Source organism: Lissotriton helveticus, chromosome 3_1 (genome assembly GCF_964261635.1).
Source record: "Lissotriton helveticus chromosome 3_1, aLisHel1.1, whole genome shotgun sequence".
Classification (NCBI taxonomy): domain Eukaryota; kingdom Metazoa; phylum Chordata; class Amphibia; order Caudata; family Salamandridae; genus Lissotriton; species Lissotriton helveticus.
Genome location: NC_136061.1, coordinates 1,846,095,091 through 1,846,122,873, shown reverse-complemented (window position 1 = coordinate 1,846,122,873; position 27,783 = coordinate 1,846,095,091). Strand labels below are relative to the sequence as shown.

Sequence of the window (27,783 nt, the reverse complement as noted above, 5' to 3'; positions counted from 1 at the left end):
ATAGCACGAGCAGCATCAACAGCCGATGATGTGCAAAGTTTCAGGAAAGTCTTCAGAATTTGCAGGATACGCCAGCAAGAGTAATCAGGAAACAGCACGGCATACAGCATACCATGAACGCAGGGACAGGTCACCAATCTTGTGAATGAGTCGAAGAACACTTTCCCAAAGTTGACTTTTATAGTACATTTTTCCTTTATCCCTGATAAAATGTTTCTATTACAACTCTCTACAAGCCTCTCCGTTGGACAATGACTATAGGAAGATGATCTCCTGATCTATTTTCTAAGCTTCCTTTGTCTAAAACTTGTTTAACTTCATAGAGAGGAAGAGGAAGAACTACAGTTACATTTGTATATAAATGTCGAAACAGTTTCATTTGAGTCTAGTACATTCTTCGCCTAGACAGGAAAGTACCTATAAAGTTTATTCAGAAAATAAACGAATATCTACATTATAAAGAAGTGTTTGAAACATTACAAGGACAGGAGCACGAAAGCACAGCCCCAAGTATTCCTAAGGCCTACATTTCTTTAGCAAAAGAAAAATTCTTTTCTAAAAGCTTATGAAAACGTTCACAAAGAATGAAGCATTCCTTCAGTGAATAATCAACGTTTCAGCAATCCGGGAGACATAATAACATTCAATTAGACAAACAGGGTAATTCTCTTTTGATAATTAGTTTTAACAATCATTCTTATTATTGAATCAATGCTCCGTGATCTCACACAATCTATTTCATGGTATTATTTTTCCAACTTGGAAAGCCATCTATTCTAGCCGCTCATTTCATGTTGTACATTTAATAAGGCACAGTTAATGTTTTGTTTTCAAACGTTAGTATTTATTAAAAAAAGGTATGCACGGGTGGATTGTGTTGAGCAGATTGATTTTACAAAAATCACGCTCCATCACCAGCAAACCTTTGGTAGGTGATGTTGTAAGTGGCAACTGGATACTTGAATGGAACTCTGTAGAAATCGAAAATCCTTCTGTGTTGGAACGCTGCAAAAGATGACTTTTCCAAGTTGAGCCTTAGGGGCACATGCATCATTCATGCATTTTGCATTTCTTAATTTGCGAAAATTACCGAATCCCAAATTAAGAATTGCAAAATGCTATGCATCATTTTTTTCGGTATTTATTTGTGATTCGGTAAAAATCGCAATTTTTACCAAATCGCAAATAAATACCGAATTCCTAACTGCTTTTTCGCAAATCCCATTGATTCCTATGGGCCGAAAGGCCCATAGGAATCAATGGGAAGGCATTTACGAATTCGCAATTTGTTGATGCATTCCAAGGGTGCAGGGGGGGTCCAAAGGACCCCCCCCGCACCCCTGAAATGTATTTGAAAGTGCATGTTTCAAACACACATGTCCTAAGGACATGTGTGTCTGTAACATGACAGTGTAAAAAATGCATTTTTTTGCATTTTGAAAGATTTTCGCAAATTAACACGAGGGTCAACCTCGTGTTAATTTGCACTTCCAATTTCAAAATTCGCATTTTTTTTTAAATTGATGCATTGCATTTAAGGAATCGCACAAATGCGATTCCTTCAATGCATTCGCATTTTTAAGAAATGCAAAAAAATGCGAATATTGAAAAAGTGTTTGATGCATCCAAAATACGTATTTAGGAAGTGCAAACGTCCGAATTTACCGATTCGCACCGTTTGCACTTCCTAAATAGGTTGATGCATGTGCCCCTTAGTTTCAGAATTGAGCACAGCTGTCTCAAGAGCATTGCCTTCACTGCTTTAATGCAGGATCTCATTTTGCAAGAGGCAGTGTCCTCCATGGCCTATTTTTCCATTATGTCAATATGCCTACAGAGTTTTCCTAATACAAATGACATGGGACTGCATAATGTAGAAACCTATTCCTAATATATCCTTGCAAAAAGAAAAAATATATCTATGGATGTTAGAAATGGGAATTCTAGTTGGCTAGGGCAAGGGAGTTACACACCAAAGATAACCCCTGCTCACCCCCTTGGTAGCTTGACACGAGCAGTCAGGCTTATCCAAGTGGCAATGTGTAAAGCGTTGTGCAAAACACTCACACAGCAGCGACACACTAGGCACACCACAAAAGAAACTCCTTACAAGGTTATATAATAAATAGCCTTTGTACTACTCAAAAACACATTAGAATGTTATCACTTATATACACTGTGCCACCTGGCACTAGGTATTACTTTACAGGGATTATATACACTTACAGGGCCAATCGGGCCACTGTCCTAACCATTAGAACCCACAAGGTACAGATAGGGAAACCAACCAGTAACAACTGGGAAGGGTGCTCTTAGCACCACATATTAGGCATAAGCATATTAGGCATACATCATAAATTAGCACCAGTGGACCATAATCCCTGATAAGTTGCAAACATCACCTAATTGCCTCACCGCTCTACCAAAACATAGGGGCGAACCTTAGGCCAGCTGGCCTGATCCTCCAGTGCCCGTTCTGGACTTCCTTGCAATGCCCTTTGTCCCAAAAGTCAAGGCTCTCTCTACTTTGTGTCTTCTCTAACACGAGGACTCCAAATTGGCCCCCCTAGCTGTCGATGCAGCCAAAACAATGTGTGTAATGCAAGGGGTTCAGGGGGCCCACAACCCGGCGGCGCAGCTCTGACAGAAATCAGGCATCAACAGTGTGCCTTGCAGGCCCCACTACCAACACCTCTCCACGGGTCAGGCAGGCAGGACATCACAGAAGGGAGCTCGCGAGGCTCTGGTCCTTCTCCTGCGTATCCGGTGAGCTTTCTAGGCTCTAACCCAATCTCGGTAACACGCGGGGCTCTCCTTGACACTACGGGAGCCCCGCCTTGAACCAGTCACAGTCACAGAGTTTGCCTGACTTCCGCTCCGGCGGTATTTCCTACGGCCGGTCCACAACCAGGCTTCACTTCCGCCTGCCTTAGCAACCACGCTGGGCTCTCCTCCCTCACGGGAGCCCCACCCACATCCAGGCAGCATCTGCCTGGCTTCCAGCATCCTTGGCAAAGAGCTAACGAGGAGCTGGGAATCAGGGGCCCCTCCTTGCTTAGAAGGAGCGTGATGCGCTTTCAGTTGGCAGGACCCCCTCTCTTCACGGGTGCCGGAACACAGCGTTCCCCACTCGTCTGCTCATTTGCTCCTGCAGGCCCGCCCACAGTCAGGCAACAGCTGTCTGACTTCTAGTTTCAATGATCTCGGCGCAAAATCTCCGTCGATTCTGCAGCCCCTTCTCCTCGGGCTCAGGAAATGTCAGAAAAGCACCGATCACACAGTTTAGATGAGTGGCACAGCACTGAGGGGCACAACCACGCCAAAGGTGCTCCTCATGCTCCAGGCTTCAGGCCACACCAGGCAGAGCTGAGCACAGGCAGGCCAGCGCTTGGGGACCCCCCGGAAACAATAGCGGGGTCCCACGGCGGTTCCTCCTTTCGCCCAGCAGTCCTTCAGCTCCACATGGGGTTACAGCCCTAATATGTATACTGCCAATGTCTTTGTTCTCTCCTTGGCACAGGGCTTTGTGCTTGGTCGAAGACAGTTCTGGGGGCACTTGAAAACATATGTACAGTGCACAACAAACTCCTATGTTAGTGTAGGGTCTGGCCCCAGACACACCACATGTGGGCGGGGCCAGCATTGTGGAAGGCAGGCACAGTCCTATTCAGGGTCAGGTGCTACGTCTCCCACTACTCTAAATGCAGATCGACCTAATCAGCCTAGTGCTGACTCACCCAGCCCCTCTGGAGCCACTGCTCCTCCCCAGCCCCTGTCATCCAGAGCCAAACATGCAATACACAACAGGTAGGCACAGTGACACATAGCACACAAAAATGCCCACTTCTGATTTGCATATGGCTGGGTCCAAACTGGAATGGCGAGCAAAAAAATGATGGATTTAGGCCCGGATCTCTGAACTGGGCTGAATGTATGACATTGTTCTGCATTCTGTCCATCAATTGTTCTTTTTGCATTTGTCACACCGAGTGGGACGACTATGTCCAGACGTGGGTCCCCTGCTCTCCATGCCACTGGAGTCAAGCTATCCTGGCTCATGAGGGCTTAAAGTCCAAAACCGGTCTTAGGATGCTTGTTTCCAGTCCAGGGAGGACCTGGTCTGGCAGTTCGGGCTGGACTGTTCCCATTGGGCGCATGGTCAAGACTGATTTGCATATGGCTGGGTCCAAACTGGAATGGCATGGTGAGCAAAAAAACGATGGATTTAGGCTCAGATCTCAGTACTGAGGCGAATGTATGACATTGTTCTGCATTCTGTCCACCAATTGATCTTTTTGCACTTCTAAAAGTGGCATTTCTAAAATAGTGATAATAAATTTGCAAGCACAATTACCAGCATGTATTACCACTATTCCAAAGATACTAAACTTGATCATGCTACTCCTTTCAGATCAGGAATTACCACTGAAGCACATATCAGGGAATCCCAATGCATTCCTATGAGAGGGCAGCCTCAGAGTAGTGAGAAGCCAAAATGGATGTTCGTCACTACCAGGACATGCCACACAGTTAAGGCACATGTCCTAGCTTTTACCTACAGCGCACCCTGCTAATAGGGCTAGCTAGGGCTTACCTTAGGGGTGACTGATATGTATTAAAAGGGGAGTCACAGATGTGGAACCCACTTTATCTGCCACATCACAGCGGCAGTGAACTGTGCATACAGGCCCTGCAATGGCAGAGGCTTTGAGACAGGTTTGAAAGGTTACTTTGGTCGGTGGCGCAAGCAGCGCTGTAAGCCCACTAGTAACATTTAATTTACTGACCCTGGGTATATGATACCACTTTTCCAGGGACTGATAGGCCAAACAGGTGAAGACCAATCTTACCAAGTTTACCATAGAGAGCACGTACACTTTAACACTGGGCAACAGTGATAATGTGCTCAGAGTCCTAAAACCACCAACACCAGGTCAGAAAATATACAGGAGGAAGGCAAAAAGTTCAGGGATGACCCTGCAAAAAGTTCCAAGTCCAACAATAGAAATATATATACATACACACACAAGCAAAAGCAATGGGTCCAGCCTTGGCAATCAGGCATTTGTTTTACAAGCATTTGTAAAAGAAATTAAAAGATTAAAGGTTAAAGGTGAAAGATAAGGATTATGCTTTCAATGAAAAAGTATAAAATGAACCATTGCTTCTCCTGGCCCACCAGCCATGGCACAGAAGCACACTGTTCTTTAAGTGAATGTGCACAAGATCAATAAAAATATTGTCATACAAAGTGAGAAGTTGGGTGCAAAGAATTGTTTTTTAACTCTTAATCATTCAATTTGTATTTGCCATGATAGACCCATTGGTTTTGCCAATCCTTGTTGCATAATTTGAACTATGGCTTACTGGTTTATTAGGAATATTAATGTAACACCTGCTGCTTTGATGTACAATATACTAATTTATTGCGTTTATTGCCTTTTTCTTAACTTCCCTACTTCATAGGAGTTTACATTCTGTATTATTCTATTTTCCTTCGGCCCTTTAATGATGATTCACTTCAGTGCATTAGGGTTAGAGGAACTGGGCAGTTGGGTCGAGTTTGATCGAAGTGGTATGAATCATTTTCAGGTCTCTTTCGGACCACTGATGCTGGTGTTAACTGACTCGGAAAGTGCCCTGGTCTCTGCTAACCAGGCCCAACCCTAATGCGCTACTAACCAGGCCCAGGGCCAGTGCTGTGTCCTTAAAAGCTACATGGTAATTGGTGTAATTATAATTGGCCTGGACAATCTACCTCTAAGTCCCTAGTATATGGTGGCATGTAGGTTTAGAGATCCCAGTGGACTTCATGCACTTAAGTGTGCACTGCTGTGGAGTCTGGTGTCATTTTAAAGCCAGACTTGCCTTGCAAGCTGGATTTAAAAAAAAGTATATCCAAATACGACTTTGGGATAAAAAGTACTTCCAAAGTCCAAAATAACCTTTTTATTACATACAAGTCACCACTATGGTCGGCCCTGGATGCCCAATGGAAGGGTATATTGTTATGAAAAGTAGGGGCAATATAAAAGATGTTTTATATGCCCTGGTAGGGAAAAACAGCCAAAGTCGTTTCCCCCATTGTAGTGCTACTAGCCCCATAGGCTGACATGGGAAGGCTTTATTACATTTTAGTAATATATAACATTTGATTGGAGTTAGCTAAAAATCTGATTAGACATATCAAATGAATGGTTACAATAAATCCAACAACTTGCCAAGGTCGGGTTTATTATAACTTCTACAGGAAACTAGTTTTAGAACTTGCTCTCCTGAAGTTACCTAAAACAGCCCTGTAGCCGCCTTTTCTGATTGGCCAGCCACTGACAGCCTTAGCCAAGCTGCTCACTAAGTAGGTGCAAAAAGGTCTGGGGCTAAAACAATACAGCCATTTGGTGGGAGGAGATTTGATCCCAGGAGAAGTAAGGGAAAGGGGGATGGGGAGATAAGATGTCACAGGGAGCAGGTCAGCCACCACTTCTTTGATCCACCTCTCAGGGAGTCCACTCTTTTTGCTTTCTTTGTGGAGCCATGAGAGGGCAGCAGGTGTAGTATTTCTGCATGCACACATTCCTGTGGTTTAATCCAAGGGTCCAACAGGTCATTCCTTCTTCTTCAGGTGTTCCAGACAGTGATATGAGGAGCTCCTGGAGTTCTGCCATATGTATCCTTCATTATGGGTTGAAAAGAGGGGGACACCCAACCCTCCCTAATTAGATACGGAGGGCCCGGAAGAAGAGTGTAGTTACACAGACACATAAAATAGGGAGAGAATTTCTTCATTTTGATTTTTGGAGAACAGTGTTTTCTGGGTCACAAATATGCCACACTTTGCAGGAAGTGGTCATAGCTGAGGGAGGCAACTTTGCCCCTATTGGTTGGATGTCCCCCTCTGTGCAGGCTCCACAAAGAAAGCAAAAAGAGTGGACACCAAAATATAGAATCCAAAATATCGACAGGACAGAATATTGACTCTAAAATATAGATAGGACAGAATATCGAATCACCAAAATATAGTTAGTCAGAATATCGAAATTGGGGTAGGAAATATCGATTTCCATGATATCAAATTTAAAATATTGATTTCCATACTATCGATTTTTTTTTTAGTGTTATGTATGGTAGTATATGTTTTAAAATTATGTATAATTTTTGTAATGTATGTTTCATTTTTTTTAAAGTAATGAATGTTATGTAATTTAATTTTTGCATAATTTAAATCTGTTACGGGTTGTGGGTTTATAGGGGAATAGGGTGGGAAGTAATTTAATTATAGTAAATTAGATATAATTTTTTATTTATATATATTGATAATTGATTGATAATTAATTATGAATTGGTAATTCATTTTTATTATTTGGTAATTCATTTTTATTAATTGGTAATTCATTTTTATGAATTGATTAATTGATAGTTATGTTAATTGTATTATTTATTATTTGGAGCGGCTTGTGGGTTTATAGGGGAATAGGGTGGGAAGTAATTTAATTGTAAAAAAGTAAATATTTATTTGTATTTATATGTATTGATAATTAATTGCTTGATAATTAATTATTAATTGGTAATTCATTTTTATTAATTGGTAATGTTTTTTAAATACATTTATATTGGTATTGATAATTAATTTAATCTTATTTTAATATTAAATCATTACTTTCCCTACTGTTGCAATCTCTGGAGTGGGAATAGTAATTTTTACCCCTACGCTATCCAACGCTTTCCAAACTGTTGCTACCCATCGCTTTCCCTACAGTTGCACTCACTGGAGTGGGAATAGTAATTTTTACCCTCCCGCTATCCAACGCTTTCCCTACTGTTGCACTCTCTGGAGTGGGAATAGTAATTTTTACCCTCCCGCTATCCAAAGCTTTCCCTACTGTTGCACTCTTTGGAGTGGGAATAGCCATTTTTACCCCTATGCTATCCAACGTTTTCCCTACTGTTGCACTCCCTGGAGTAGGAATAATAATTTTTACCCCTACGCTATCCAACGCTTTTCCTACTGTTGCACTCACTGGAGTGGGAATAGTAGTTTTCACCCTCCCGCTATCCAAGGCTATCCCTACTGTTGCACTCTCTGGAGTGGGAATAGTAATTGTTACCCTCCCACTATCCAACGCTTTCTCTACTGTTGCACTCTTTGGAGTAGGAATAGTAATTTTTACCCCTACCCTATCCAACGTTTTCCCGACTGTTGCACTCACTGGAGTGGGAATAGTATTTTTACCCTCCCGCTATCCAACGCTTTCCCTACTGTAGCAGTCTCTGGAGTGGGAATAGTAATTTTTACCCTCCTGCTATCCAACGCTTTCCCTACTGTTGCACTCTTTGGAGTGGGAATAGTAATTTTTACCCCTACGCTATCCAACGTTTTCCTTACTGTTGCACTCACTGGAGTGGGAATAGTAATTTTTACCCTCTCACTATCCAACAAATTCCCTACTTTTTTTTACCTTAGATTTATTATTTTTACATTTTAAGCTTTTTTACATTATTTTAAGTATGTTTTATTTAATTGTTTTTAATATTGACTTGCTTTTATATTATTTTTAATGCATTTAAACAATTTGATATTTTAGTTAACTATATTTCAACTATCGATATTTTGGATTCGCTATTTTAGTACTTACCTGTTTGTAGCTAGGGATTTTATATTCTGTACTTCGATATTTTGGGCATTCGATAGTATGTCCCTCGATATTTAGTCACTGAACCCATGCATGTGAGATAAAACAATAAGCAATAGGAGATCAGTCCATGAGTGCAAATACAATGCTTCCTGAGTAAAGTAGCTCAGTGCGACTGTGAAGTGTATTCAAGCTGGATGTGGGAATGGACACTGTTCTTCAGCCACTGTTATTTCTGAATGCAGAGCCCTTCTCCCAGTGGTGGCTCGCTGAGGGAGAGCTGCGGGGCGGTGGGGCGGGGTGGGGGAGGGTCAAGGTGGGGGGTAGTGGAGTCCGACATACAACAGACAGGAGTAAGGTAATTAATGAAATAAATATAACAATTTACCTTGCACGTACTGCGGGCGTGAAGGTAAATTGTTTTATTTATTTTATTACCTTACTCCTGTCCGTCCTATGTCGCACTCTATTACCCCACCACCCTGACCCGGCCGCCTCACCACCTCGCAGCACTCCCTTAGCGAGCTGCCACTGCCTTCTCCTAAATTAGATTAGACCAGGGTAGAGTGAAACTAGTGCAAGAAGAAGGAAAGCAATTATGTGACATCAAAGGGCTAGTGTGAAAATGTGTGAAATCAATTATCTAGTGGGTAGTCTCTGCTCCTTTTTTAAAACTATCTGAATAGTACACGGACTAAAGGGGTCCCTTAGAACCTGGGAGGCTATTCATCTACTTTCCGGGACAAGGGTTGCCCCACATCTGCTGGTTCAGTAGAGAACTGTCTGCCACATCTAGAAATCCTTGCTGGCTTGGCTGGCGCATTTTTAAAACGGGTACTCCTGCTGGCACAGTGGAAGCTCTTATTGAGTACGTCACAATGTGGTGGTCTGACCTGCATTTTTTTCTACAATTTTGAGAAATAAAGCACAGAAGAGGTGGTTAGTTTTTGAACATCAAAAATAATAAAAAAAGATCAGTGACACTGAAGCATTGTGTGTTTCTCCTAGCGTGTAGGGTTTGTAGTTGTTTTCTGTTTGTGATTGCCTTTCTTCACATTGCAGTCTCAAACGGGCAAAAATATTTTGGGAGACCTGCCATTCAGACACCTTAAACAAGGCAGTCTGAGGTGGGGGTGGTACCACCAAATAGTTTTCAGCAATCGAGCCAATGGAGTCGTTGGAATCTTACAGCCTCGTTTAGAATGTGGCAGATGGCCCACTGGCTGGCCTGATAGCACCGACTATGGCCGTTGTTGGTTAAACGGTCCATCGTTTGTAGAGATATTTGCCCAGCACAATTGAAGGAACTGATCTTTTGAAGAGTGGGTGCCAAGTTTGATGTGCCCACTTGGCAACGTTTTTTCTTGAAAACCAACTCCCAAAGCAGGAATTGGTTTCTGGAAGCAAAATACAATCAATGGCCTTGTCCTGACATGCACGGAGTGTGTTTCCATGGTGGATATGGTGCATTTGCACAGATAGGGGAACTGATTTTACATTTCGGAGTGGGTAATAAAAAGTACTGGCTGCCCTGCCTTAAGTACCACTGTGACCTGACTGCACTGTGGCAGACGGGTCTCCATGTCAAGGGTTTTAGCTGGCAGTGGCAGATATGTTTTCACTGGGGTAAACCCAGCTTATTTCCTCATTCTAAATACAGCAAGTTAGCCAACAGTTTACGGCAGTGATCCCACTCCACCAATTCTAAATGACCTCCCTTGATGGTTCTCCACCTCCAAATGAGGCGGGATAACGCAGTATTGGTGAGACCAGACATCCTCGATTTGTGGTAGTGCATACTTCAATGTCTATCTCTTTGTACTGATAAAGTTAACCATAGGCACCCTTTTAGATTTTATCACGTTGGACTAAAGCAGAAAATGCCACAACTTAATGATATTAAACCTGGAGACGTTTCCTATTTTATGCAAAAAACTGGTTATTGGTCTAAAAAGCACAAGACAACTACAGGTCTAACCAAAGGTCAGCGCGAATTACCAAACCTATCTACTACCTACACTAGTAATATACCTTCGGCATCATGTGGTTTCCTTTCATAACAGGCATCTCTTCCCGCACAAAAGTTTCTCGTTTGGACATAAAAACAGTAAGAGATGTTTTGCCTGATTATTTGTTCAACTGTTTTGGGTCGAAAACGAAAACGTGTGGTTTTCTTTGTTACACGAGTAGAAGTTCAGTTACACCTGGCATAAGACAAAAACGTACCAGGAAAGGAAAGTATACCCAATGTAAAATAGTGTTACTCAATCTACAGCTTGTAATGATTCAGCCGATGATTCTTTTCCACACCACAGTATCAAGTGATTCGTTGTAATACTGTAAGTGTTAATTTGGAAAATGAGAATGAAGGCATTTGTATGCATCACAAGGCCACATTCAACCACCAGGTGATATTTTTTACAATATACACCCAGGGGCGGCTGGTGACATTTTACAGTGGTGAAGCGCAAACTGATTTGCAAGTGCGGGCCCCAGGCCACTCAGGCCGGCGGCGACCCCCCCCACCCACATACACAACACTCAAAGAAATGTATTCACACACGCATACACACAAACACATCCATTCACAACACTCTCCACCAAACATTCATGCATACACGCACGCTCGCACCACACACTTTAAAATAAAAGAAAAACACACACTCTTACCTTGCTGCCGGTCCCGGTCCGCGCCACCACTGGGCTCTGCTCCCCACACGCCACAGGCTCACAGCACCCCTGGCCAATCCTGGCGCCAGGGGCACAGGTACCCTCTCGCCCGCAGCACGCCCATTAGGGCTCCTGATGGGCATGCGCAACACCGCAAAAACACAAGTGCGCATGCGTGGGCACGGGTAAAAATTCACCCCCCCCCGTCCCCACGCATGCGTACTTGTGTTGCCGCCTGTACAATCATGTCAATGAATCAACATGACGCCCGCCCGGCGGTCTGACGTCATGTTGATTCATTGACATGATTGTCATGAGGGAGCTGCGGGCGGCGTCGGGCAGGGGGGGCTACGCCCCCACGCCCCAATGGACGAACCGCGCCTGTATACATCTGCTTCAAGAGGTTAAATGGGAGTGGCAGTCCGTCTTCCATGTTTCTGAAACTCGCTGGTCAGCACTGCTCAGAGGAAAAGTTTCTTCACGGATGATAGTAAGGGCAGCCAGTGAATAATGAGCAGACGTGGGATATAATAACAACTTGAAAGAAAGTGTAGGTCTAACCTTGGGTGTCTAGCTGCTCCTTATTGTTCTGATAACGTGGAACGAGAAAAACAAATAATAATCTTCCTTCTGAGCCAACAATACGAAGTTAACAAATGCATGTTTATTCTGCAGTCATTTTAATACGAGTAATAGAAGGCTCCTGACAGTTAAAATAAATGGATTTGTGTTTTGTGTCCTCTCAGTCATTGGTGTTGTTCTTGATTTACAGCGTCGTGTCCTGTGGTGTGTTTCTGGACTCCGTGGTTTGATGTGAGTTACCCCGAATATGGTCCAGACGGTGGGGACTTCGAGACGTATGACAAGATCAGGGATGAAGGCTATGAAGTCTGTGAACACCCGCTGAACATATCATGCCGCTCTCCAAATTTCCCAGACATCCCAATCCACCAACTGGGTCAAAAAGTGCACTGTGACGTCTCCAAAGGGCTTACCTGCAAGAACAGTGAACAGACAGTAGGACCCAGCATGATCCCCGTGTGTTACAATTATGAAGTCAGTGTGTACTGCTGTGAGGAGATCTGTCCTACATCTCCTACGACCACCACTCCTACAACAACAACCACCACGACTACAACGACGGCCACAACTACAGAGACAACAACAACAACCCCATCGCCGCCCTCTACTACTACAGAGCAAACTACTACCCCAACAACAACCTCTACACCTACCACTACAACAACTACCACCTCTCCTACTACAACACCTACCACGACTACAACGACGGCCACAACTACAGGGACAACAACAACCCCATCGCCTCCCTCCACTACTACAGAGCAAACCACTACCCCAACAACAACCTCTACGCCAACCACTACAACTACCACCACTCCTACGACAACACCCACCACAACTACAACAACGGCCACAACTACAGAGACAATAACAACAACCCCATCGCCTCCCTCCACTACTACAGAGCAAACCACTACCCCAACAACAACCTCTACGCCAACAACTACAACAACTACCACCACTCCTACGACAACACCCACTACGACTACAACGACGGCCACAACTACAGAGACAACAACAACAACCCCATTGCCTCCCTCCACTACTACAGAGCTAACCACTACCCCAACAACAACCTCTACGCCAACAACTACAACAACTACCACCACACCAACCACCACTCCTACGACAACACCCACCACGATTACACCGACGGCCACAACCACAGAGGCAACAACCCCATCGCCTCCCTCCACTACTACAGAGCCAACCACCAAGACAACCATCACCACTCCAACACCAACACCTACCGTCACCACCACTACCACAAGTACTACAACAACAACTGGTAGGTAAATAGGTCACATTGTGACTGCGTTAGTCAGTAACATTCAAATGAAGACAAATGCCAATCAATATTTTCCTATTATTTTTCTGTAATAGTTATAATCCTTTTGTGTCACTTTATATTTTATGATAAAATGTATTGCACAATGCCTAAACAAATGCTGCAGGGCAAGGACAACAAAGAAACTACGCAGCTAATTAAACCTTCTCTTAAAAGAGCACATCATATAGACGTGAAGAACGGGTCATTTGGTAGAAATATGAGGCTACGTTATTGACATTTTGAAATAGGTTTCAGTGGCGGCTCACAGAGGGAGTGCTGCGGGTGGGTGAGGGGGTAGCGGACTCCGACATACGTCGGAATGGAGTAAAGTAAATAAATAAAACAATTTACCTTGCTAGCGTTGCAATGCTGAGTTGGCGATGCAGCCCGTGCAAGATAAATTGTTTTATTTATTTGTTTACTTTACTCGGTTTCGCCGTATGTCGGCATCCACTATCCCCCCACCCTGCCACTGTCCCTCCCCCACCTCACCACCCCGCAGCACTCCCTCTGCAAGCTGCCACTAAGTTTGCTCTACCCATCCACAGGGTGTTAGTGAGCCTCAACTTATGACAATCAAAAATAACCAGGTTCTTTTGCCAGTATGAATGTTCATCATGCAACAGAAGTATCCACTAATAAAAAACGCATTTTTATGCTTAGCAGCATGAAAATAAAATGTGGGACCTGAGTTAGAGAGAAGGGGGATGGCGAGGAAGACTGGGGTATCTACAGCCACGCGAAGGAAGAATCCACATAAAGGAGTGATGGGGCTGAATAAAAAGATGTGGTCTAACTTTCTCCCACTCCTTCAGAGGAATTCCGTTCTTTGTAAAGCCTTTGGTCATGTCTGAGATTTGGGAGTCTCGGGAGCCTAATAATATTCAAATATAGATTGGAACTCAATATCAATTTACAATGTAAATAATCTTCCTAAGTATTTGTTTAATATATTCCGATGAGCTCTGAAAGTAGGGTGACTATCTCATTCCATGCCTTCATGATAACCTTGTTTCCAATGCTTGCCGATGGTATGCCATCTATTGCACTCTGGGTGTTGTAGTCCTGATTTGCTTCCATTGAACCTATAGACTAACACATCCGATAGCAAAGAAAGCCCAGACTAGAAATACAGGCCCTATGATGACAAGGAGTGAGGTTGCCACCCTACGTGCCCACTGTAGTCCCCCCAGAGCTCAATATACACAGAGAGATTCTACTTCTTTTACTTATCTGCCACCCCTCAAAAAGCTCATTTTAACCACTGTCAGGAATACTTTATTTATGGTGTGCTCTTGTGGGAATCCTTGGAGCGCTCAGCTGAAAGTTCATCCTTTCTGGACACTCCTCCATGCTGGTTAAGATTAATGGAGGAGAGAACACCCCTCTCCAACCGTAACCCCTTTGTTAAGTAAGCATTACTCTGAAAGTACTCCAGTGGCAAAATTTAGAGCTTTATCCAGGGGAGCAAAGCCATGATGAGGAAGGCCCATTCAATAGACTATTGCATTAATCCAGTTTGTTTATATCCAGTGAGATGGCCAGTGCTTTTGAAGTGCCATAATAAGGATTTTGGGGGCTCCAGCCAGGACGTAATTAGGGGGGCCCTATATGCAGCAAATTTACATTTCCTGCTAATACAAGCCTGCATGATACTGAACAGTACTAAATTATATCTTAAACTTTAATAGGTTCAAAAATAAAGTTAAAATATGACTTTTTTAAGACCCCAAAAATCTATAAAATTACACTTAGTGGAGAGAGAGTCAGCATGAGAGGTAGGAAGAGAGGGAGAGGCATTTTGAAAAAATAGCTTTTTGAAAAAATAGAATAGACAGAGGTCAAATAGATGGACATTTCACTTTCCTAGAGGGGCCCTTGGAAGGTGGGGGCCCTGAGCAATTGCTCACTTTGCCCATGTAATAAAAGGTCTCTGTGTTTTGGTAGTACAGAGCAGGACATGAGGCTGGACCCTGCATATATGTTCATGGCCTGCCAGCTAGGTGCAGTGACAGTTGAGGTTATAAAGATTCCATCCGACTGGAGGAGTTGGGGTGTAATCCTTGGTTTCTGGCTAATGAATGCATCAGGTATGTAGAAGGAGCTAAGAGTATGTGTACCTATGTGTAAAGACAGTTCCCAAACATGGAATCAACTGTACAATTCCCTTTCTGGCATTGCAGAGCTTGGCAGGGCAAGAAGCGTCCACCCTTAATTGACAGAGCGCTATTGAACTGCTTGTGTGCTTGCAGCATGGCTTGTGAAGGATGTGTGCTGAAAATGTCCCACCGTATAGAAATGCTTCAATTTAGGGTTGTATAACTAAGATTATGCTTCTGTTCAAGTAGCACACAGCTAACATGGTTGATGTTAAATTAGTAAAAGCTATAGTTCATAAGTTGAAACAGTAATTTTGGAAAAGTGACTAATGTACATTATTTTTTATTTTTTCCCTTTATTTTACTGAAGAACCGACCAGCACCACGCCCATGCCTACTAGTAAGTGCCAATTTATCTAAATGCATGGTGTATTTTTCTACTAAATACACGTCTTTCAAGATTTATTTTTTAAAACTAATATTACACATTGTTCAGTCACGGCTCTGATGCAGCCAAAGGTTAATGGCATACATTAATAAAAGTGGGAAACAGTGCCCTCGTTATGAACAATGAGAAGACGTTCATGAGATAATTGTATGGGATAGTTTCCCTGGACCTAACTGACCAGTTAGTTTTGAATCCTTTTGAGAATTGTACAAGGTTTTCTTAGAGATAAAGCCATCGGAGTATTTCAGTTGTATAGGGAGAAACATGGTACATGGATGGTTCTAACCCAGAACCTTTTTCTCTTGCTGGGTGAAAGGAAGTTTTGGGTATTCACTTTGAGCTCACTGAATTGGAGACTGAGGAGCAAGGCAGCTAGGACGAGTTTGAATGAGGTGGTATCAATCATTTTCAGGTGTCCTTAGGACCATGTATGTGCACTCTTCTAACATTAACTAAGTTGTTTTCAAAATACGTGAAACATGTTTAACTGTTTTGAACGTGGCAATACACTTTCTCTTTTTATGGGTGTTTACCCACATCTGATGCACGTGACACCGGAAATTCCGTCATACCATGCTTAATAAAGCATTAGTTTTGGTCTCTTATTTAGAACACGAAAATTACATTAACTATTATTTTCAATGTGACAAAAAAATTACTAAGGTCCTCGTGTACAAAACCTTTCGGGATATCGCAAATAGCAGACTTCCTAGAATCAGTATTTTGTAATGTATGGAAGCCAAACTGCGATTCAGTAACTTGTTATTATGTTTAGGGCCCCTATCCCGTTTGAGAATGTAAAAAAAATATTTTTTAGGAGCACACTTTAAAGTTTCATATTCTTTTTTAAACGCATTCTTTTTGTCTATAAGGAAAAGGGGCTGCATTTTAAGAAAAAGGTTGTTTTATTTGTGTTCTAAAGATTTTAGTGAATTTTTAAAGGGTTACAATAAAGTGTACTAACAAAAAATTACATTGCATGGTACTGTAGGGTGGCAAAGAGTTAATACATCCATCGCAATAGAGATAATCAGGGAGAGCTACAGGTCTGGACTAGAAACCCAGACCAGCCCCTATATGGTGCACACCTAGTGCAGCGAGTGAGCCTGACCACTACAAAGGGGAATTCTGGGGGAGACCCCCACCAGAAAATTTGGGGCTAAATTGTGCATTCTACAACACATTTATCATTACATTTTTAATTGTATTAGCTGCTAAAGCATAGTAAATGATTACCTCATTGTGCACCAGAATACGACAATCTTTGTTGGGGCTCTTCAATGATTCCCTCACTATCACCCTCCAACAGTGCCTCTAGTCTCCCCACAGTCCCTATCACACATGTATTTCATTTGTTTTATAGCCCCTCTCATACCAGTGGAGGGTGTCAGAACACTTTATATCAAACATACATACAGATACAATGAATCATACATGTGTAAATCAGTGTATTAAAAATGTTTCATAAGTCAAATGTAACTATTTGGTGTAAGATTCAGATGTCATTCATACTGGTGGGCATTTTTAAAGAGTGCTTGGTCTGGAGAAGCACAAACTCGGGATTCAAAACATAGGGGCCGATTATGATGGCGGACGGACCTGAGTCCATCCGCCACCATAGAGTAGGAGGGACCGTCCGCAGGGGCTGCGGCGGTCCCTCCGTGCAGATTAGAATGTGACCGCCAGGGTGGCAGTCACATCCTCAATCTTGAACATTACTGCATACAAATGCAGGGGGGTACCATAGGTACCCCCCATGTGCAACCCCCACCCCCCCTTCACCCAGGGGGCCCACAACGGGCCCCCGCAGTGAAGCTCCGTATGCTTTTCCATGGCGAAAAACCCGCCGTGGAAAAGCATTTCTTTTTGGGCATCCTAATATGGCTGACGGTGTCTGAGAGACACCGTCACCATATTAGGGCTTTTCCGCCGCGGTTGTAAGCCAACCGCGGCGGAAAAGCTGCGGACGGATACCAGGACCCACCAGCCATCCTAATGTGGCGGTGGGTCTTTGGTGGGTCCGCTGCGGTTTTTCCGTATCCTCCGGGCCGGCGGTGGCTTCCGTCGGCCCGGAGGATGCGGAAAAACCGCTATCCTAATCTACCCCATAGCACAGTGGTTAGGGTTGACTTTAATAATAAGAATGTATTTCTACCCAAACAGACCTTTTTTTGCAACATCAGGATAATGAAAGACTGGGAAAAAGCATAACTTTCTAACATGTACCGTGCAGTTTTCATGCAGCTTTTTGATGGCAGTTCATAGCTCACTGTGCTAGAATATGATTGTCTTGTATGAACTGCACATCAGCATAAGAATCCTTATGACAAAAGAAGTGACCCACTGACCTATGCGCATAAAATGCTGTTCCTTGATATGCATTGTACATGTTCTGTGCAGCAGGCACATTAACCCTCTGTTCCTCCTTAGATGAGTCAAAACTGACACTAGCAAAAACTCCAATCTGTCTCCAGCAGGTATATTAGTCACCCGAGTTATCATGACACTTTTATGTTTGCCCTAAAACTAACTGCTGGATATACAAGGAACTTTACAGTGCTTTCACAACAGCATCACTGCTCCAAAACCGGCCTCTGCGAACAAACTGGCCCCCGCCCTTGAAGCCTACCAGGGAAAAGCCTGATGGCCCGTGACGACCCTTGGAGAGCGGAAATATTCAGTGAAAAACAACAGATCAACTCAGGGTTGCAAAATAAAAAGTACTGGCAGGGTGTGAGCACCTGAGTCTGAGGTAGTATTCATGGGTTTACAGAGATGGACAGAGCTTAATGCATGCACCCAGTAATTTTTTTGTGACATTATCGGTAAAAAGGAGATGAATGGGCGATAAACCGGACAGCTGAAAGGAGAGCAGAGGGAGAAGATAAATGAGGGGAAGGAGGAGACAAAATAGAGGGAAAGGAGCGTGCCAGTAGGAAAAAGGTGAAAAGGGATTAGCGTTATACCCAACTAAAAGGACCTGACCTCAATTCTTCAATGTCGTGGGACAGGTCAAAAACATACCCTGATGGGCTGACAAGCATACTGTCCAGTGTGCATAAGTGTGTCTGTTTCCCATGCATACTGTGATGTGATGGGGTTGCCAGAACACTTCGATTGGGAAGAGTGTGCACTTCTTTGGTAGGACACTCATGCCCACCATGTTTGATATGATACATGTTTAGTAGACTTCCAGTCTAGAAGAATTGGTTTAAGTGTGATGGTGATTAGTAAATTGAGAAGGGTTAGGTCCGAATCTGGGGGATCGATTGGGGTAGATGTTGCAAACGGTTTGAGAACGATCATTGGAAATTCTAGTGAGATGGGAGTTTTGAATATTTTACATAGTTGAGTGGTGATGTCACCCCAGTAAAAGGACAAAGAGGCACATGAGAAAAACATATGTTCCAGGTTTCCGATTGTTGATTTACATTACCAGCAGCTGTCAGACACTACTAGATTGAACTGGAAAAGTCTGGCCGGGGTCCAGTATAGAAAGTGAGATGCAAAGAACTTTGTTTGAGTTAATAAAGGAATATGTGTACTTTAGAGCAGGTGAGGGCAGATTTTTTTCCCAGGCTCTTGTGGAAAGGCCTGGTTTGATTTTGCCAGCAAGGTATGATGATCATTTGATCTGCAAATCGGGGTGTCGTTGGGAGGAGATGTTGCCCATTAGTTTATAAATCTTTGACACTATATGTCCCCCAGATTGCATGCTTTTAAGTGTGCAGAAAAGAGTTGTTTTCATAAGGGGCCCCAGTTTGGAAAAAGTTGCTTTGATTTTTAAAAATATTTATAAAGGAACAGCTGTCCCTCAAAACATGGGATTATAACTGTAAATAACACAGAGATACAATGATGTCTATGTTCATATATCCAGATGGATATTATGATTTATTTTGAAAAATACATAGAGACATACAAGCAGGACCGTTTACAATGAAAAATAGAGTTACCAAACTCAGGCATTGCACATAGTGGGCGAGATACAATTTAGTGATTAGGCCAAAAAACATACAGAGTAGCACCATAGCACATATTAGTAACAACAATTATAGGTTTGTGTCAAGGTGCTGAAGTTGATGACGTTTCGATCTCTTAACAAGATAACGGGATCATTATCAGGACATAGCAATTGATGCTTGAGGATAATGCCAAAGGAGAAAGATTATCCGGTCCCTCACAGAGTAAGAGCACGGATTCCGGGATATCCCAGTCAAAGACTTTCTATGGAGACGTGATTGACATACAATATGCCAGGAAGTCATTTTTAGTAACGCTACCAACAGGTAGCAATGCCATGCCCAAATGGGGCAATTGCCATTAGAGTCCTTCGGGATATAGGAATCGGGGAAAAAGGATGTACGCATGTCAAAGCTAACCACGTCGTCCCTTACCTTGTCTTGACTGATGTTCTCCAGGAAGACGTGGATGATTTCGCAGGGACGCAAGGGGCCAACTTCCCTAATCACTAACTAAAACTTACTGACTTAAATATGCACAGCAAGGTTTAAACTAGAATTCAGGGAGGAGGGCCGGTACCGGGCGTTGAGGAGAAGACTGTGGATCTTGCTGTCGACCTGCGAGGCAACAAGCACCAAGACTTTAGTATTTAGTCTTAAGAGTCAATGTTCCTAAACTATTCCTAGACCCTCCACTACAATCTCTATTTTAGTAGAGCCCCCAAAATCAAGTGATGCTTTTCTGAGGTCCCCCTACCTGCAATCAGCAAGTTGTCGGCCTTCGCCCAGTATGTCTTGTAGGGATGTAGGGTAGTTGTGATGAAGTCGTCAGACGTCCTTTAGGATAGTTCTTTTACAGGTGTGATGTCAACTTGTTCATCTGGAAGTTCACACAAAGAAAGAAAGGATTAATTCACTATTCTTTAAGAGGCCCTTTGCATTCTTTCTATCTCTTCCTAAGACTTACTTGGCATTAACCTTTTGCTTCTTGGTCTCGGGTTTCTAGATCTGTTATTAGTGCTATAAAAGAAGCATAAAACAAAACACACCAAATCCTATGTGTCTTTCTTCAAACACACTATTTCAAATAAAATCTGAAAGTTCTAGGTAAATCTCTTCACAACTCAACACTCGTAAATGATTGGCGATAGTTCTCAAATAAACATAGGCAAATAATGTCAATCAGTTCTCAATTATACATAGGCAAATAATGTCAATCAGTTCTCAAATATACATAGGCAAAAATGTCCAAAGTCTCTTTCTTTGCGAAGGCTTTCACAAAGTATTGTTCCAAAAATTCTGAAGTCCTTTCTTGCGAAGGGCGCCTTAAATCAAGAAAATGTACTTAGCTTTTGAACTCTGTTGTTGAGGTTTCAAGCTCCAGGAAATAAGAAGCACAGCCGTGGAGTCCTGCCAGGATTGATTACTCCTTCAGGTGAGCACCTCCATCAGACGCGACCTTCTCCGAGGGAAATCCGAGGCAAAGCGCCTTCCAGAAGGCTGGGTGCGGTTTAAATACCGGACCGCACCCAGCCGCTCCCAGTCACGCTCTGTGAACGTGCGCGGGGACGCTGCATGCAGTCCCAGCTCTAGCGCGCACCGAATGGTAGCGTGTAGGGATGCGAGGAGAGATCAGTGAGACCTTCGCGGGGGCATTGTCTCTCACGAAGCCATACGCGAAGGTCACAATTCCAAATACAAAGCGCTCTTAACCTCAATAACCACACAAGGCAAGCAAAAGGCAAAAGTAAAGGCATGGTTAGCAAAACCTTAAGAAGGTGGTAAACATGCATTGCAGAAGAAGTATATGTAAACACCAAATCACACTGACTAGAAGCGTGCGTGGAGCACGGGACAGGGGTGGGTTTTCACAAGGGGGAATTAGCACATGTCTTAGGACATGTGTACTAAGGGTAAGTGGAACCATGACAGTACTCCCTCCTCAAGATCCCCCCAAGAACAGTTGAAATGGGTTTCGGTTTCTCAGGATGTCTTAAATGGAAGAGTCGGATCAATTTAGGAGAGTTTTTTAGATGGTCCAAAGGTTCCCATGACCTTTCTTCAGGGCCATATCCTTTCCAATCTATGAGGTAAAACAGTTTTCCTCGAACTCTTTTGGAATCTAAGATAGTTTTAACCTCAAATTCAGGGTGATCATCAATCATGATGGGAGGCGGAGAGTTAGAGATACGGGTCTGGGGATGGAAAGGCTTAACCAGAGAGACATGGAATACCGGGTGTATCAAGTACCTTTGAGGGAGACTCAGCCGTACACAAACCGGGTTAATTACCTTCTCAATAGGAAAGGGGCCAATAAACCTCGGGTTGAATTTCCTGTTTCCCCTAAGTTTCAGATTCTTCGTACTCAGCCATACCTTATCACCTACTTTATATTGAGGTTGTTCAGATCGATGTCTGTCTTTGGTTTCTTTCTGAGATTCTTTTGCCTTCGCCAAGTTGAATTTAGCCTCTTCTTGGATGGAAAATACTTTGGATACATAATCGGAAATTGCAGGTACAGAATCATAGTTAGTAGAGCTTTCAGGAATACATTTGGGATGGAATCCAAAATTACAAAAGAACGGAGACATCTTGATAGATGAATGTTCGGAGTTATTATAAGCGAACTCTAAGGGGCTTAAGAGATCAGACCATTCTTCTAGAACATTGGGCAACATACATCGGAGATATTGTTCGATTGTTTGATTGGTTCGTTCAGTTAAACCATCTGTTTGGGGATGGTAGCTAGAAGACAATCGAACGTCCATTTGTAATAAAGTACCCAGTTTTTGCCAAACCTTAGAAATAAACTGGGAGCCTCTGTCCGAAATGACCACTGATGGAATACCGTGTAATCTAATCACGTGTGACATAATTAGATGAGCAAGCTCTAAAGCAGTGGGAAGTTTCTTTAAAGGAATGAAATGGGCCATCCTAGTGAACTGATCTACTACTGTTAAAATTGTATTAAATCCCTTCTTGGTTTCAGGTAGTTCAACTATGAAGTCTAGCGATATTGTATGCCAGGGTTGAGGTGGGATAGGCAGAGGCATTAACAAACCACTAGGAGCTTGATGAGAAGTCTTATGTTGAATGCAAACATCGCAAGTTTCTACAAATAACTGAATGTCCTTGAACATCAAAGGCCACCAAAAGGTGCGTTTTATAAGTTCCATAGTCTTCAAAATGCTAGGATGAGCAGATAACATAGTATCGTGGTGAAGCTGGATTATGGATCTTTGAATATTTTCAGTAGGAACGAAAATCAAACCATGTACCATCAATAAATCATTCTTCTCTAGAAGGTAAGGATGATCCTTTTTCAACATCTCAACATCCTTATCTTTCAAGGCCTTCTTGATGTCAGAAATAATGTTACTCGTGGTTAAACTTCCCTGAAAACAAGAAGTCGGGATTACAGGATGGACAATTTCGGGTTGTTCTAGGCCTTTCTCACCTATTCTAGACAAAGCGTCCGCTTTCAAGTTCTCTTTTCCAGGACGATAAGTAATCACAAAAGTGTAGTCATTAAAGAACATAGACCAACGTAACTGTCTAGCAGTTAGAGCTTTTACAGATCTTAGAGCTTGAAGATTTCGGTGATCTGTATAAATAGTTACGGGATGACGAGCCCCTAACAGGTAGTGGCGCCATTCTTCAAAAACCGCCTTAATTGCTAATAATTCTTTATCAGCAATGGCATAATTCTGTTCTGCTTCTGACAACTTCCTGGAAAAGTAAGCTATAGGGTGCATTTGGCCTGTATCAGTATTTCGTTGTGAAAGAATTCCTCCTAATGCATATTGAGATGCATCTGCTTCTACAATGAACGGTTGATTGGGGTCTGGATGACACAAGATTGGGGCCATGGTAAACCTCTTCTTTAAATTTAGAAAGGCTTCTTCAGCATCAGAGTTCCACAAGAATTTCACTCCTTTTCTCAGTAACTTGGTTATGGGTGTAATTAATTGAGAAAAGTTCTGGATGAATCTACGGTAAAAGTTTGCAAAGCCTAGGAAGCTTTGAATCTGTTTCACGGAAGTTGGACTGGGCCAGGTTGTTACAGCTTCCACCTTTTTAGGATCCATTTCGATACCTTCGGGACTAATTATGTATCCCAGGAAGTCTACCTTGGAGACATGAAACAAACGTTTTTCCAATTTAACATAAAGAGAATTTGAGAGTAGTTTTTGAAGAATGGCACGGACCTGTTGTACATGTTCTTCCTCGGTATCAGAGTAGATGAGGATATCATCTATATAAACTACGCAACAGATGTCAATAAATTCATGCAATACCTCATTTATGAAGAACTGGAAGGCGGCGGGAGCGTTACACAGTCCAAATGGCATAACTTGATACTCAAAGAGACCAAACTTAGTGCGGAAGGCAGTCTTCCACTCGTCTCCTTTTCTTACCCTGACTAAATGGTAAGCTCCTCGCAAGTCCAGTTTTGTATATATCTTAGCCTTCTTAATTAGGTCCAGAAGTGTAGGAATCAGAGGTAAGGGGTACCTGTTCTTAATGGTGACGTTGTTTAATGCCCTATAATCTATGCACGTGCGCAATTCCCCTCCCTTCTTTGGAATAAAAAAAAGAGCTGAAGATACTGGAGATTTGGAGTGCCTAATGAAGCCGTTTGTAAGATACTCGTCAAGGTATGCTCTGAGATGAGTGTTTTCTGCCTCAGTAAGAGCATATATGCGACTGCAGGGCAAGGTTGCTCCGGGCACGAGATCGATTCTACAGTCGAAATCTCTATGAGGAGGTAGAGTATTGGCCTTTCTTTTGTCAAACACATCAGATAAGCTGTTATAAACAGATGGGACCCCTTCCAAAAGCAGGACATTAGGTGATTCAATTCCAAAATCAAAACCTTGAACTATGTCTTCAGATTTCCTGATTAGAAAACATTGCTCAGTACAAAAGGATGACTTGAAGGTAATTAACCTGGTTACCCAATCTATGATTGGGTTATGTTTTATTAACCAAGGTATCCCCAAAATCATCTTAAACTGAGGGGCATCAATTATATCGAATTGTATTCTTTCTCGATGTATGGGTGAACATTCCATCTCTAAAGGTTCAGTTTGTTTGTTTACCAACCCTGAAGTCAACTCTTTACCATCTACTGCTCTGACGGTTTCTGGGTGATCTTTAAACACAGACTGAAAGCCTAACTGTAAGAAAAATTGGGAGTCAATAAAATTACCTGTAGCCCCGGAATCTATAATGGCTTCCACTTTTCTTGTGTGGGATTCTGGAAGCAGATCTCGGAGTTCTACTAGGATTGAAAAGTGTCTAATTCCTGCAGGAGGAAGAGTCGAGGCCAAACTAGAAAGACCACCCGATAAACTGACCTCTCCCTTTACCGAGTGTACTAGTTTTCCGACCTTTCTTGCGTGATGGCCAAATCGGAAGTCTTGGTTTTAAACTTGTTAGGTCGTGTAGGGCATTCTTTTACGAAATGTCCTGTCTTACCGCAATATAAACACTGGTTTAAACGTCGCCTTTTGTCCTTCTCCTCCTTAGATAAAGGACCACGAATCAACCCAATTTGCATGGGTTCGACAGTGTCAGACTTTGGACCTGATTCTCGATTCAAGGTCGACTTTTCCTTAAAGAAAACTACTTTATGCTCTGTCTTCCCTCTTTCTCCTTTTCTCTCTGAAATACGATGATTAAGTTTTACCACTAAATCAATGAACTCACTTATGTCTTCTGGGGGTTCAAGAATCTGAGTTATCATGTCCTTTAATTCCTCCCTTAGACCTCTGTAAAAGATGGGCACTCTTTTGTCGTATGGCCAGTCAGCCTCTAACACCAGACGGTTAAAGGTGGATATGTAATGTATCAGATCCGAAGATCCTTGCTTTAAACTTAAAAGCTCATTATCTGCAGACTGAACGAAAAGATGTTTTGCAAACATCTTCTTTAAAGCTCTCTCGAAATCCTTAAAATTATACAGAATCCGATCATCTCTTTCTACTAAAGGAACTGACCAAAGGGCTGCATCTCCCCCCATATAGGATAACATAAATGCTACTCTGGAAGAATCGTCTGGGAAAGCTGTAGTCTTAGCTATAAAATGCAGGTGACATTGCTGTAAAAATACAGAAAACTTATTACAATCCCCATAGAATCTTTCTGGGGGGGCTAAGGGGGTGGGGAACGGAGTTACCACTTGAATCTGAGTTTTGGTATCCGCACTGGACAAGGAACCCTGGAAAGTGGTTGGTTGTTGTTGAATAGAGTTCTGAAGAGAGGATAAATCCCTACGTAAGGCTACGTTATCCTGCCTAATAGCTTCTAAAACTGCTGCCAAATCCTGCATGTTAACGTGATCCATTGCGTCCGGGCGGAATTATCTTCGTGGGCTTTGCCTTCTGTCAAAGCTAACCACGTCGTCCCTTACCTTGTCTTGACTGATGTTCTCCAGGAAGACGTGGATGATTTCGCAGGGACGCAAGGGGCCAACTTCCCTAATCACTAACTAAAACTTACTGACTTAAATATGCACAGCAAGGTTTAAACTAGAATTCAGGGAGGAGGGCCGGTACCGGGCGTTGAGGAGAAGACTGTGGATCTTGCTGTCGACCTGCGAGGCAACAAGCACCAAGACTTTAGTATTTAGTCTTAAGAGTCAATGTTCCTAAACTATTCCTAGACCCTCCACTACAATCTCTATTTTAGTAGAGCCCCCAAAATCAAGTGATGCTTTTCTGAGGTCCCCCTACCTGCAATCAGCAAGTTGTCGGCCTTCGCCCAGTATGTCTTGTAGGGATGTAGGGTAGTTGTGATGAAGTCGTCAGACGTCCTTTAGGATAGTTCTTTTACAGGTGTGATGTCAACTTGTTCATCTGGAAGTTCACACAAAGAAAGAAAGGATTAATTCACTATTCTTTAAGAGGCCCTTTGCATTCTTTCTATCTCTTCCTAAGACTTACTTGGCATTAACCTTTTGCTTCTTGGTCTCGGGTTTCTAGATCTGTTATTAGTGCTATAAAAGAAGCATAAAACAAAACACACCAAATCCTATGTGTCTTTCTTCAAACACACTATTTCAAATAAAATCTGAAAGTTCTAGGTAAATCTCTTCACAACTCAACACTCGTAAATGATTGGCGATAGTTCTCAAATAAACATAGGCAAATAATGTCAATCAGTTCTCAATTATACATAGGCAAATAATGTCAATCAGTTCTCAAATATACATAGGCAAAAATGTCCAAAGTCTCTTTCTTTGCGAAGGCTTTCACAAAGTATTGTTCCAAAAATTCTGAAGTCCTTTCTTGCGAAGGGCGCCTTAAATCAAGAAAATGTACTTAGCTTTTGAACTCTGTTGTTGAGGTTTCAAGCTCCAGGAAATAAGAAGCACAGCCGTGGAGTCCTGCCAGGATTGATTACTCCTTCAGGTGAGCACCTCCATCAGACGCGACCTTCTCCGAGGGAAATCCGAGGCAAAGCGCCTTCCAGAAGGCTGGGTGCGGTTTAAATACCGGACCGCACCCAGCCGCTCCCAGTCACGCTCTGTGAACGTGCGCGGGGACGCTGCATGCAGTCCTAGCTCTAGCGCGCACCGAATGGTAGCGTGTAGGGATGCGAGGAGAGATCAGTGAGACCTTCGCGGGGGCATTGTCTCTCACGAAGCCATACGCGAAGGTCACAATTCCAAATACAAAGCGCTCTTAACCTCAATAACCACACAAGGCAAGCAAAAGGCAAAAGTAAAGGCATGGTTAGCAAAACCTTAAGAAGGTGGTAAACATGCATTGCAGAAGAAGTATATGTAAACACCAAATCACACTGACTAGAAGCGTGCGTGGAGCACGGGACAGGGGTGGGTTTTCACAAGGGGGAATTAGCACATGTCTTAGGACATGTGTACTAAGGGTAAGTGGAACCATGACAACGCAGGACCGAAGTCAGACTTCCTTTATAAATATTCGCACCCAAGGTCCCTTCTAGATTGCTTGAATTCCCTTGGTTTTGCAAAATATATTGATTCTTAAAAAGTCATAACAATCTAAATTAGTGACATTGTGTTTCACTTGGAGTGTCG

General features: G+C 42.8%; 1 protein-coding gene across 1 annotated transcript in view; it reads left to right on the top strand.

Moving 5' to 3' along the window:
- The window catches only part of LOC144823891 (mucin-2-like), a 209,393-nt gene that overhangs the window by 94,330 nt on the left and 87,280 nt on the right, over positions 1–27,783 (top strand). Inside the window, exons 32-33 of the mRNA XM_078682784.1 lie at positions 12,073–13,170; positions 15,682–15,711. Coding sequence (XP_078538910.1) covers positions 12,073–13,170; positions 15,682–15,711 — 1,128 coding nt within the window. The remainder of the gene's footprint in view (positions 1–12,072; positions 13,171–15,681; positions 15,712–27,783) is intronic.